The following is a 13,612-nucleotide window of genomic DNA, read 5'->3' as shown; positions in this document are numbered from 1 at the left end:
GCTTTACCAGACAAGACTGGCAAAAGATTTAAAATCTGATTTCGTCCTTCCCTTTAATTCTCTTGGTGAGGATTTAACACTATGAATGCCTGAGTCTCCCGTTCTGAGGGAGAAGGGGTAGGGTGGGGGGTGATGAAGGCTAGAATTTTTTTTAATTTTCTATTTTGGAAAAATTTTGAACTTGCAGAAAAAAATTGCAATAGTCCAGAACTCTTACTAATCAATAAGACACACCAAAATGAGATTTGAACAGACATGTCCTGGAAAGAGATATACAAATGGCAAAAAAGCATGTGAAAAGATTACTTATTAGGAAATGCTAAACCCTCAATAAGATGCCACAACACATCTATCAGAATGACTAACATCAAATAGACTGACAATACTGACTCTTGGTACCAACAGGGTGAAACCAAATCCCTCATGTACTGTTAGTGGGAATGAGATAAAATGGTACACTTGGAAGTACCTACCCAAAATAAATGAAATTATATGTCCATGTAAAGACTGTATGTTCACAGCATTATTGATGATAATAAAACTGAAAACAATGTACCTGTCTATCAACTATAGAATGGATAAATAAAAAATGATATAGCCATATAATGAGATACTATTCCACAGTAAAAAGGGAATAAACTATTGACATATGCTACAACATGGATAATTTTAATAACATTATACTGAATGAAAAGTCATACATAAAAGACTGCATAGTATATAATTCCACTTACATGAAATTTCTACTGTATGATTCCATTTCCATGAAATTTCTAGAAAACTCTACACATTTACCCAAACACTCATTCTCACACACCAAAAATGAGTGAACCGTATGACTTACAAACTTATAAATTATGTCCTGTTTTTATAAGTGGAAGGATAGTCTAAATATTGTTCTGCACTGTTTTTTTCTATTCAAAACTATAAATTGAAGAGAGTTTCACATCAGCACAGTAGCATTTCCTCTTTTGCCAGTGGCTGTATAATGTTTAATTGTATCACTATGCCAAAATTTAAATAAATTACACAGTCATGCAAATAAAGATATAGTCCAAGGACTTGGAGGAATTTAACTTCTGCTATGCTCAGCTTGAAAAGCTATAAATCGAAATATGGTGGCATGAGAGGTGAGACAGAGGCTTCCTCCTAAAACCACATTTAATACAAAAATATAATTAATACAACTAATCCTGAAAGAGCAACAGGAAAGAGGACTGCGCCAGACTGCATACACCTGGACAAAAGAGCAGACCTCATGGAACAGGGTAACATACCAAAGCTGTAGCACGACGGGACCCAAGCCCTTCCCCCACCCCAGCTCACCAGCGGGAGGAAGAGAAATGGAGCGGGGAGAGGGTGGAGGCCTGGGACTGCTGAATACCCAATTCTGGAGATCTGCTCTCGGAGCACAAACCTACATTTCATAGTGCTTGCATGGTACTCTCATTATTAGGGGGTTGGAAAGATAAGACAGGCAGAATTCCTGGAGAGACTGAGATTCCAGCCACTTGTGGAAAGCAAGGATCACAATCCAGCTGCTCTGGGACAAAAGAAAGGTGGGCAGTCTGAGAGACTTCCTAACAAGGAAGACCTTAGCAAGAGGGCTGCTAAAGGGCAAGGATCACACAGAGCTTACTGCTCAGGAGAAAGGACAGGTAGACAAAATTGTCAGGGTGCACTCTGCCCAGCAGAGGTTGGGAGATTTCACGATCTTCCGGTGCTCCAGCTCCCTGGCTGGCTACAAAGCTCTAAGGACCCCCTCCATGATATGCAGCCTACTGTGCCTTTCTCCAGGCCAGGCCCACCTGGCTCGCAAAGCGGCAAACCCTACCCTGACGTTAGGCCAGCCAGAGGAAAGATTGGTCTACAGCAACTACAAATGCAAAGCATAGAGTCTTATACCTGTGTGCTTGGCCCACTGGTTCAGGTAGTGGTGAAAGGCATAGCAGCCAGGAAGCAGAAAACAGTGATTTCCTCACACCAGGCATCAATACCACTCCCCTACGACTCCCGACATTGCTTCAGGGGATGAGTAGCTCCAGAGATTAGAGCTTCTGGATACTAGAGGGTGCCATATACAAATATGAACTGCCAAAAGAACTTGGTTCAAAGTAAAATTAATAATACAACTCCTGAGAAAGATTTAAATAACATCGACCTCATGAATCCTCCTGAAAGGGAGTTCAAAATAAAAATCATTAACATGCTCATGGAGGTGCAGAAAGATATTCAAGAAGTCAGGAATGAATTCCGGTCAGAGATCCAATCATATAAGAGCACAAAGGAGGGTATCGAAATGAGATTAGATATGGTGGAAGAGACAATAAATGAAACTGAGACTAGAGAAGAGGAATACAAAGAAGCTGAGGCACAGAGAGAAAAAATGATCTCTAAGAATGAAAGAATATTGAGAGAACTGTGTGACCAATCCAAATGGAATAATATTCACATTATAGGGGTACCAGAAGAAGAAGAGAGAGAGAAAGGGATAGAAAGTGCCTTTGAGGAGGTAATTGCTGAAAACTTCCCCAGTCTGGGGAAGGAAATAGTCTCTCAGGCCATGGAGATGCACAGATCTCCGAACTCAAGGGACCCAAGGAAGGCAACACCAAGAAATACAGTAATAAAAATGGCAAAGATCAAGGATAAGGACAGACTATTAAAAGAAGCCAGAAAGAGAAATATAATCACATGAAAAGGAAATCCCATTAGGCTATCAGACTTCTCAGCACAAATCTCACAGGCCAGAAGGGAGTGGCATGATGTATTTAATGCAACGAAGGAGAAGGGCCTCGAACCAAGATTACTTTATCCAGCAAGATTATCATTTAAATTTGAAGGAGGGATTAAACAATTCCAGATAAGCAAAAGCTGAGAGAATTCGCCTCCCACAAACCATCTGTACAGTCTATTTTGGAGAGACTCCTTTAGATGGAAGTGTTCCTAAGGTTGAATAGATGTCACCAGAGGTAATAAAACCACAGTAAAGAAAGTAGAACAGCTAATTACTAAGCAAAAGCAAAATTAAATTAACTATGCTGAAAGTCAATCAAGGGACAGAAAGAGTACAGAATATGATACCTAATATATAAAGAATGGAGGAGGAAGAAAAAGGGGGAGGAAAGAAAAAGAACCTCTCAATTATGTTTGTCATAGCATATTAAGTGAGTCAAGTTAGACTCTTAGATAGTAAGGAAGTTAATCTTAAACCTTTGGTAACCACGAATCTAAAGCCGGCAACGGCAATAAGTACATCCCTATCGATGATCACCTTAAATGTAAATGGACTGAATAAACCAATCAAAAGACATAGAGTCACTGAATGGATAAAAAAACAAGACCCATCTATATGCTGCCTACAAGAGACTCACTTTAAATCCAAGGACATACACAGACTAAAAGTGAAGGGATGGAAAAAGATATTTCATGCAACTAATCAGGAGAAAAAAGCAGGAGTTGCAGTACTTGTATCAGAAAAAAAAGACTTCAAAACAAAGAAAGTCACAGGAGACAAAGAAGGACATTACATATGATAAAAGGGTCAATCCAACAAGAAGATATAACCGTTATAAATGTCTATGCGCCAACACAGGAGCATCTGTATATGTGAAACAAATACTAATAGAATTAAAAGGGGAAACAGAATGCAATGCATTCATTCTAGGAGACTTCAACACTCCACTCACTCTGATGGACAGATCAACCAGACAGAAAATAAGTAAGGAGACAGAGGCACTAAAAAGTACATTAGAACAGGTTGACTTAACAGACATCTACAGAACTCTACACCCAAAAGCAGCAGAATATGCATTCTTCTCAAGAACTCTTCTCAATGGAACATTTTCAAGGATAGATCATACACTAGGCCACAAAAAGAACCTCGGTAAATTCAAAAAGATTGAAATTGTACCAGCCTGTTTTTGAGACCACAAAGGTATGTAACTAGAAATAAATTATGAAAAAAAAAAAGTAAAAGCCCACAAACACATGGAGGCTTAACAACATGCTCCTAAATAACCAATGGATCAATGAGCAAATAAAAACAGAGATCAAGCAATATATGGAGACAAATGACAACAGTAATTCAACACCGCAAAATCTGTGGGACACAGTGAAGGCCTTGCTAAGAGGAAAGTATATTGCAATACAGGCCTACCTAAGGAAAGAAAAACCATTCCACATGAGCAGTCTAAACTCACAATTAATGAAACTAGAAAAAAAGAACAAATAAGGCCCAAAGTCAGTAGAAGGAGGGACATAATAAACCTTAGAGCATAAATAAATAAAATTTAGAAGAATGAAACAATAGAAAGAATCAATGAAGGCAAGAACTGGTTCTTCGAGAAAATAAACAAAAGAGATAAACCCCTAGCAAGACTTATCAAGAAAAAAAGAGAGTCTACTCACATAAACAGAATTAGAAATGAGAAAAGAAAAATCACTACAGACACCAGAAATACAAAGAATTATTAGACTCTACTATGGAAAATTTTATACTAACAAACTGGATAACCAAGAAGAAATGGACAGCTTTCTAGAAAAATACAACCTTCCAAAGCTGACCCAGAAAGAAACCAAAAATCTGAACATACCAATTACCAGCAACGAAATTGAACTGGTAATCAAAAAACTACCTAAGAACAAATTCCTGGACCAGATGGCTTCACCACTGAATTTTATCAAACATTTAGTGAAGACCTACTACCCATACACCTTAAAGTTTTTCAAAGAGTAGAAGAAGAGGGAATACTTCCAAACTCATTCTATGAGGCCAGCATCACTCTAATACCAAAACCAGGCTAAGACACCACAAAAAAAGAAAATCACAGACCAATATTCCTGATGAACACAGATACAAAAATACTCAACAAAATATTAGCAAACCAAAGTCAAAAATACATTATAAGGTCATCCATCATGATCAAGTAGGATTTATTCCAGGGATGCAAGGATGGTACAACATTCAAAAATCCATCAACATCATCCACCACATCAACAAACAGAAGGACAAAAACCACATGATCATCTCCATAGATGCTGAAAAAGCATTTGACAAAATTCAACATCCATTCATGACTTAAAAACTCTCAACAAAATGGGTATAGAGGGCAAGTACCTCAACATAATAAAGGCCATATATGACAACCCCACAGCAAACATACTTAACAGCGAGAAGCTGAAAGCTTTTCCTTTAAGTTCAGGAACAAGACAAGGATGCTCACTCTCCCCATTTCTATTTAACATAGTACTGGAGGTCCTAGGCACAGCAATCAGACAACACAAGAAAATAAAAGGCATCCAGACTAGCAAGGAAGAAGTTAAACTGTCCCTGCTTGCTGATGACATGGTATTGTACATAAAAAGCCCTAAAGAGTCCACTCCAAAACTACTAGATATAATATCTGACTTCAGCAAAGTTGCAGGATACAAAATTAATAAATCTGTTGCACTCCTGTACACTAACAATGAACTAGCAGAGAGAGAAATCAGGAAAACATTTCCATTTCCAGTTGCATCAAAAAGAATAAAATACCTAGGAATAAACCTAACCAAGGAAGTGAAAGACCTATACCTTGAAAACTACAAGACACTCATTAGAGAAATTAAAGAACATACCAATAAAAGGAAACACATCCCATGCTCATGGATAGGAAGAATTAACATTGTAAAAATGGTCATCCTGCCTAAAGCAATCTACGGATTCAATGCAATTCCTATCAAAATACCAACAGAAGTCTCCAACAAACTAGAGAAAATCCTTCTAAAAAGATTCTTATGGAACCATGAAAGACCCTGAATAGCCAAAGCAATCCTGAGAAGGACAAATAAAGCTGGGGGCATTACGTTCCCCAAATTCAAGCTCTACTACTAAGCCACAGTAATAAAGACAATTTGGTACTGGCATAAGAACAGATCCATAGACCAATGGAACAGACTAGAGAGCCCTGATAGAAATGCAACCATATATGGCCAATTAATATATGATAAAGGAGTCATGGACATACAATGGGGAAATGACAGCCTCTTCAACATCTGGTGTTGGCAAAACTGGACAGCTACATGCAAAAGAATGAAACTGGATTGTTTAACCCCATACACAAAAGTAAACTTGAAATGGATCAAACACCTGAATGTAAGTCATGAAACCATAAAACTCTTAGAAGACAACATAGGCAAAAATCTCCTGAATATAAGCATGAGCAACTTCTTCCTGAACACATCTCCTTGAGCAAGGGAAACAAAAGCAAAAATGAATTCATGGGACTACATCAAACTAAAAAGTTTCTGTACGGCAAAGGACACCATTAACAGAACAAAAAGGCATCCTACAGTATGGGGGAATATATTTGTAAATGACATATCCGACAAGGGGTTAACATCCAAAATATATAAAGAACTCACATGCCTCAACACCCAAAAAGCAAATAACCCAATTAAAAAGTGGGGAGAGGATATGAAGAGACAATTCTCCAAAGAAGAAATTCAGATGGCCAACAGAAACATGAAAAGATTCTCCACATCACTTATCATCAGGGAAATGCAAATTAAAACCACAATGAGGTATCACCTCACACTAGTTAGGATGGACAACCTAGATAAGATCATGAACAACAAATGCTTGCAAGGATGTGGATAAAGGGGAACCCTCCTACACTGCTGTTGGGAATGTAAACTAGTTCAACCATTGTGGAAAACAATATGGAAGTTTCTCAAAAAACTAAAAATAGAAATACCATTTGACCCCGGAATCCCACTCCTTGGAATTTATCCAAAGAATACAAATTCTCAGATTCAAAAAGACATATGCACCCCTATGTTTATCACAGCACTTTTTACAATAGCCAAGATATGGAAGCAACCTAAGTGTCCATCAGTAGATGAATGGATAAAGAAGATGTGGTACATATACACAATGGAATACTATTCAGCCATAGAAAAGAAACAAATCCTACCATTTGCAACAACATGGATGGAGCTGGAGGACATTATGCTCAGTGAAATAAGCCATGCGGAGAAAGACAAATGCCAAATGATTTCCCTCATTTGTGGAGTATAACAACAAAGCAAAACTGAAGGAAAAAAATAGCAGCATACTCAGAGACTCCAAGAATGAACTAGTGGTTACCAAAGGGGAGTGGTGTGGGAGGGTGGGTGGGGAGGGAGGAAGAATGGGATTGAGGGGTATTATGTTTAGTACACATGGTATGGGGATCACAGGGAAAACAGTGTAGCACAGAGAAGGCAAATAGTGAATCTGTGGCATCTTACTACACTGATGGACAGTGACTGTCATCAGTATGGGTGGGGACTTGATAATATGGTTAAATGTAGTAACCACATTGTTTTTTCATGTGAAACCTTCATAAGAGTGTATATCAATAATACCTCAACAAAAAAATTTTTTTAAGCTATAAATCCCTTCCTTCTATTCCTCAAACTCTCTGACATACCCTGTAGCGGAAGCCAATGGTGCCTCACTCATGTCTCCTCAGCACCTGCCATTCCCATGCATGACAAGAGTTTCCCACTTTCTGGTTCCCTTTTGAAGACTCTGATGACAGCAGAATACTTGACTCTCTCAGGAGTAGACCAGAAGAGCAGGGAATCACTGCCCCTCTTCTGTCCTCACCAGTGATGGATGGGAGCTGGTGGATAAGATCCCAGAGTCTTCACTCCTTGGGTGAAGCTCCTCTGATGTGAGACCGACACCATCTCTCAGAGCTCCCCAGCAGGACTGAGCCCCAGCTGCCCTCAGTGGCAATCCCCATTACACAACTGCTTTCCCTTGCTTGTCTCATTTCCACACTCTCCCCACCACCCTTTCCACCAAGAAGTGAGGCTTATTAACTCGTTCACATATCTGCTACTTTCTGCTGAAACCTAGTGCATTTATAAAGACAGACACAGACCACTAAGTCCACAGTCATTTTAATACTATTAATAATATGATTTCATTAATGGGTTAATTAGAATGTTCTATTGGGCCAAATAAGGTGCCATTGTTAACAGATTAGCATCAGGTTTGCATTCATTTGCTTGCTTGCTTGGCTACTGCGTGGACATGGTATAAGTAACTTAACAAGTGTTTGGAAAGACGTTTAATCATTTGAGGCTTAGGTTTCTTTCCACAGAGCTTTACAGGGCCAAGAAAATAACAGTCAGGCCACTCTTGGCATATGCTTTATAAGTTATAACTCAAAAAAAAAAAATGGCAAGTCTTTTCCCTGCTAACTTGGTAAAAGCCCTGTACATTTATGGCTGCAAATTCCAACAGACATAAAAGCTCTGCCTTTTCTCCTTCCAACTAAACTGCAGTCATGCCAGATGAGAGAGCCAAAGTACTGAGGGGGGGCGACAAACGAGGTTCTTCCAGAATCCAAAGCCTTCTCCTTAAATGTAGGAAAACATACACATCAATATAATTGACAATTTATTCATTCCACTTGCTGCTCTCCTTTCACTCTGACAGCTTGAGCAGGTGGTATGTGTGGATGCCAAGTCTAACCAAAGTAGGCAGCTGCTGAGGTGGTAACACGTGGTCACCATGGGCGGGACAAGCTCAACAACTCCAGGCACTTCCTGAGGCCGGGATGAACAATGCCAGATCAGACGGTGTGATGTGATGACGGTCCCCAGCCGGGGTCTGAGATAACAGAGGTTTCTGGAACCTGAGGGTGTGCAGCTTTTAACAAACATTACATCTCCCATCAACAGCAACTTAGAATATCATTAAAGATTTGGGATTTTGCGCAAAGTGATAAGTAAAACAGGCATTGGTAAAGACTTTAAAATTTCACATTCCATTTGCCCAACTTGGCAGGAAGCAAAGGAAGTGCCTTGAAGTGCCTTATTGTTGCTAAGCTAAAGTCAGTGGTAGAAACTTCCCCCATAAAGGCAGAATATACCTCTCTGCTTCTTGACTTTGGCCTTGTGACCTGCTTTAGTCACTACAGTAACACCCTAAGTGTCAGGTAAAAGACTTCTGGGTCCCCACTTGCACTCCTGTGCCCCTGCCATGGTCATGTGAGAAGAGCTTCCCTTAGGGTGCTACAGCCCACAGCCTGGACTTAGAATGTGCTCAGGTGGAGCAGGCCTGAACCTACCTGGGGGAGGAGCCATACCGGGGTGTGGATAAAATGAGAGTTCCTGTGGCCAGGATTCTCACCTGGCCGTGGTTGACTAGCTCACTGCACACCTGTGGGCAATACATGGCTGTTGACTCTATAAAAAGAGCTCCACCCAGTACTCTGGGTGCAACACAGTGGCACAGCTGCAAGGCTGCAGGAGAGCAGAGTAGAGGCTGGAGTGGTGGCAGCATCGAGGACAGAGGCCCAGAGGATGGCTATGAGGACAGAGGGGCCCAGAGGCAGAGACTGGCTTGCTGCATACAGACTCGTTCTGAGTGAATGGGATTCTAGTGACTGACATGCCACCTGGAAATAAAGTTGGGTATAACCCTTTCACCCCAAGAACATTTTGCTGTCATTTTCTTTGGTCACACTGAATCCATAGCAAACTTGCCTGGGGCTGAAACCCATTGGCAAGACAACTGGCGAAAGTCGGCAGGGTTCATTGTTAACCAAGGAAAAAGACAGGCTGCCTTATGGGAGGGGTGCTTCAGCAGGCTGCCCCTGTGAATGGGGAGACAGTGGATCAACCCCCAATGGGTATGTGGTCTGAGGTGACTTGCCTCCTAGAGGGCTGGGCCCCACCCCAGGACTGGAAGCAAGTGGAGGTGACACCTGAGGCTGTAGGGGTGGCCCTTGGTATAGTAAGTAGATCCTTTGAGAAGCAGAGTGCCCAAGAGGCAGCAGGGACTGTGGGTTGGCTGCTTCTCACAGTATTAAAAAAGTCTACAGAGGAGACCCAAGAAATGGCATGAGAACACAAGCTGCAAAATTCTGTGGATTCCCTGAGGAAGGAGATGGCAGTGATATGGGAGGGGGCAGCACAGAGGGCAGGCAGCAAGGTGCCATTGGAGGCAAGACGGCAGCGCTGCCAGGTATTCTGAAGGAGGAAGTGACATCAAGGAAAAGGACAAACTACTGAGGGGAGCACAGGTGGAGGTGGCACGAGAACATCAGCTGTGAAACATTGAGCTGAAGAGACCTTCTGAAGACTGAGCTGGCATTGTTGTGAGGTACTTGGGGGAGTGGAGAGAAAGGTGCCATCAGCCCCAGAAATGGAGGAGCTGGGGAAGGATGAAGGGGTGGTGCTGGAGGCACTGGCCCCTCCTGTATTGAAAGCACGTCCAGTGGTTGTACAGAAAATAAAGACCCAGCAGCTGAAAGTTCCCCAAGGAGAGGAGCAGCCCCCTCCCCAGGTCATGGCACACTCTATAGTCCGCCCCTATACTCAGGCTGAGCCGGTGGCTGTGGGACTTAGGGGTAGATGGAATTGTTCTGTCGGTATCAGAGATGGGAAAGCTATTTTCCCTGACAGTACAGCCCACCTTGAAGCAGCGATTACAAAATGCAAGGTGACACACACAGTAGCCGAAGCAACGAGAACCTGGAAAGAAATAAGACCTGTTACTAACAGGAGGAATTTGAGGTGCCCCATAAGGGTTACCAGGACCCAGATGTAGGTTGACTTGATACAGGCTGGAGTAGATGGAAGGAAATTAGACGGGAAGCCAAATAGGATCTACTGGAGCTATGGCAACAACTGAAAACAGAGCAGCAGTTCCAGCCATTAAGACCAAAGAGGCAGAGGTCAAAGACAGAGCCATGAGTCTGGCCTCTGTGTCTGCAAGACTTTTTGCTGGAGAGGCTGGAGAATAATGTTTGAGCTTCCTTGCACAAGGACCATTGCAGAGGACTAAGGGCACATAGACTGAGAGGAGAGAATCCTGGAGAGGCAGAGTGTGGATAAAATGAGAGTTCCTGTGGCCAGGATTATCACCTGGCCCTGGTTGACTAGCTCACTGCACACCTGTGGGCAATACATGGCTGTTGACTCTATAAAAAGAGCTCCGCCCAGTGCTCTGGTCACAACATGGTGGCACAGCTGCAAGGCTGCAGGAGAGCAGAGCAGAGGTTGGAGTGGTGGCAGCATCGAGGACAGAGGCCCAGAGGATGGCTGTGTGGGATGACTGTGCAGGACAGCTGTGCAGTCGGAGAAGCCCAGAGGAGCCCAGAGGATGGCTGTGAGGACAGAGGGGCCCAGAGGCAGAGACTGGCTTGCTGCATACAGACTCACTCTGAGTGAATGGGATTCTAGTGACAGCCCTGCTACCTGGAAATAAAGTTGGGTATAACCCTTTCACCCCAAGAACGTTTTGCTGTCATTTTCTTTGATCACACTGAATCCATAATGAACTTGCCTGCGACTGAAACCCATTGGCAAGACACAGGGCCTATGCCTGAAGCAGAGTCACCCAGCTGAGCCCAGCCTGGATCAACCACCCAAAAGAAAAAATTAGCCCAACCCAGATCAGTGAAACCCCAGCCAACCTTCTGTTGCATGGGCTAAATAAATGCTTGTTATTCTTTCTCCCAGAGTTTGGGGGTGATGTGTTGCACAGTGAGAGCCGAGGTAGAGAGCAAAGGAGACTTACAAGAATCCGTGGGTCATGGTCACACTCTGGTGGCCTCTCTTCCTTCGCTATCCCACCGCCCACTCCCTGTGTGTCCAGGCATCACTGCCCATATACAGACTTGTACCCTAATTCTTAACCCAAACTAAGACACAGATCATTTTTTCAAATAAAAACTAACCTTCATCAAGAGCTTGAATATGTCACACATCATGACACATGATGACTTCCCCCTCTCAGTGCCTCAGTTTTCTTGCCTGTAAAACGGGGACAAAAATCATGCCTTTCTGCCTCTCAAAGCTGTTGTGAGGCATCAGCTCGTGATGCACCTGGAGCAGGACCTGGCAAGCCTGAAATAAATGCCACTAGATTTCACACCAGACTTGTTTATTCTTATGAGCTATCAGGCCTCTAAGCTGCCTCTGTTTGTTGGAAAGAACCGGAAAGAAGGGGAAAAGAAGGAAGTAAAAAAGAGAATGAAAAGAAAAGGAATAAACTCTACTTTCAGGGATGCACTCAGTAATTCTCAGCCAGCTGGTGGCAGCACTAGCCTTTACACCATAGCTGAAAAGGCATCAGAGAAAACATTCTCCATTGACCAGAGTCAGTGAAATTCTGTTGCACGGGGAAGGACAAGCCTGAGAGCCAGAGAAGACAGAGTGCTGTCCAGTGGGGTGTGCTCCTCGGTGCAGGTGGCTGAGGCACAGCAGTATTTCCACAGGAGCTGCCCTGAGTAAGGAATTCTTCAAACAGGTTCAGAAGTGGCCCAGGAACTATGGTCTGGTGGACAGAGGTCTAGGCTTGCCCCTAGACACTACCAGAGCACTCCTTGGGGTACCATGAAATAGGGTGCTCAAATCCAGCCTCCGGAGGGACTCAGGACTCAGCCAGGGGGATGAAGAGATGGATTAAAAATTACCCATCCTCAGTGTCCCAGGGGAAGGTGGGGATTTTTCCCAAAGGTAGTTGCTTACCTCCCACTTGCTGATGAGTTCTCCACAGGTGATGTCTTCCTACCAGCCCTGCCTCTCCCTGACACCCTCCTCAGACCTCCTCCAAACTGTGGCAAGAGATGGGGAAGGAGAAAATCCCATTTGCTCTGCTTACACTTGGTGGAGGCAGCCATGGCTGTCTAACTGTGTGAGGCCATGTGGGCACAGCGGAGTTCAGCAAAGTGCACTGTGAGGCCCCTCACCCAGCCTGGCTTCAAGCACCGCCTTTGCCACTGCCTCACTGGTGATGGAGGACAACTGACCCACCTTCACAGCACCGTTTTCCCATTTGCAAAGGGAGGGTAATAATGACCCCACCCTTACAGGGCTACTGTCACCATGGAATGTCACATGGATGCAGTGGTAATTTCAAAAGGCCAAGTGTTCCTAGGTTGAAGCTGTCCTGAAATTCCAGGGGAAAAAAGCAATTCAGGACACAAACCATTGGGCCCTTTCCATCCCTCTTTGCTGGCCCCCAAGTCTCCCAGCAAATAAAACCCATCAGCCAAACTGCAAGGAACCTGAAGTTTCAGTGGCAGGAAGTAGTCAGAATGACTGCTATTCCGGGTCAGATTTAGACACGAAAGGGACTGCTTTACTCTACCTCTGAGCTGCCTGCTGCCCTCATCACCTGCCACCCCCAGCTGACAATGGCAGAGAAAAGAGCAGCAAAGGAAAAGATGGTCTCTTCACTACCCACCATCCACCCTGTGCTCTGTCACCATTCCCTCCCATCTCAAGCCTGCCTTTTACAGACTTAGGTGGACAACGAATGGAGGATGTTGTCCAGGGCTCTTCTGTGTCCATCTCAGCATTGTCTTGCTATCCACTCTCTTCTGAATCCAGTTCTATTTTTCTCATAAATTGCAAACTAAGCAAATGATTTCCTTTCCACCACCTCTGTTGTAAAGCCATTAATTCCCCTGATACTGTATCTGCACCTTACTCGGTGCTGTGCGCTGAAAAGATGGCCACAGTTCTCCACCCTCCCTGTGTGCCTGCTCCTTGCAAGGTGATTTTACAATCCTTCCCATCAAGGGCCAGAGTCTATTTCTCTTCTCTTGAATCTGGATTGGCC

At 43.3% G+C, this 13,612-nt stretch overlaps 1 protein-coding gene across 8 annotated transcripts in view; it reads right to left on the bottom strand.

Moving 5' to 3' along the window:
• Positions 1-13,612, bottom strand: part of RIN2 (Ras and Rab interactor 2) — a 239,696-nt gene that overhangs the window by 167,664 nt on the left and 58,420 nt on the right. The window contains exons 3-4 of one of the 8 annotated variants that reach the window (XM_073236971.1): positions 12,517-12,602; positions 11,724-11,799 (exon numbers count right to left, since the gene is read on the bottom strand). The exons of the other annotated variants lie outside the window; for them this stretch is intronic. Of the exons in view, the coding sequence (XP_073093072.1) occupies positions 11,724-11,756 (33 nt within the window). The 5' untranslated portion in view covers positions 11,757-11,799; positions 12,517-12,602. The remainder of the gene's footprint in view (positions 1-11,723; positions 11,800-12,516; positions 12,603-13,612) is intronic. 8 annotated transcript variants of the gene reach the window in all.

Source organism: Manis javanica, chromosome 5, assembly GCF_040802235.1.
Source record: "Manis javanica isolate MJ-LG chromosome 5, MJ_LKY, whole genome shotgun sequence".
NCBI classification, from domain to species: domain Eukaryota; kingdom Metazoa; phylum Chordata; class Mammalia; order Pholidota; family Manidae; genus Manis; species Manis javanica.
This window is presented reverse-complemented; position numbering and strand designations above follow the sequence as displayed.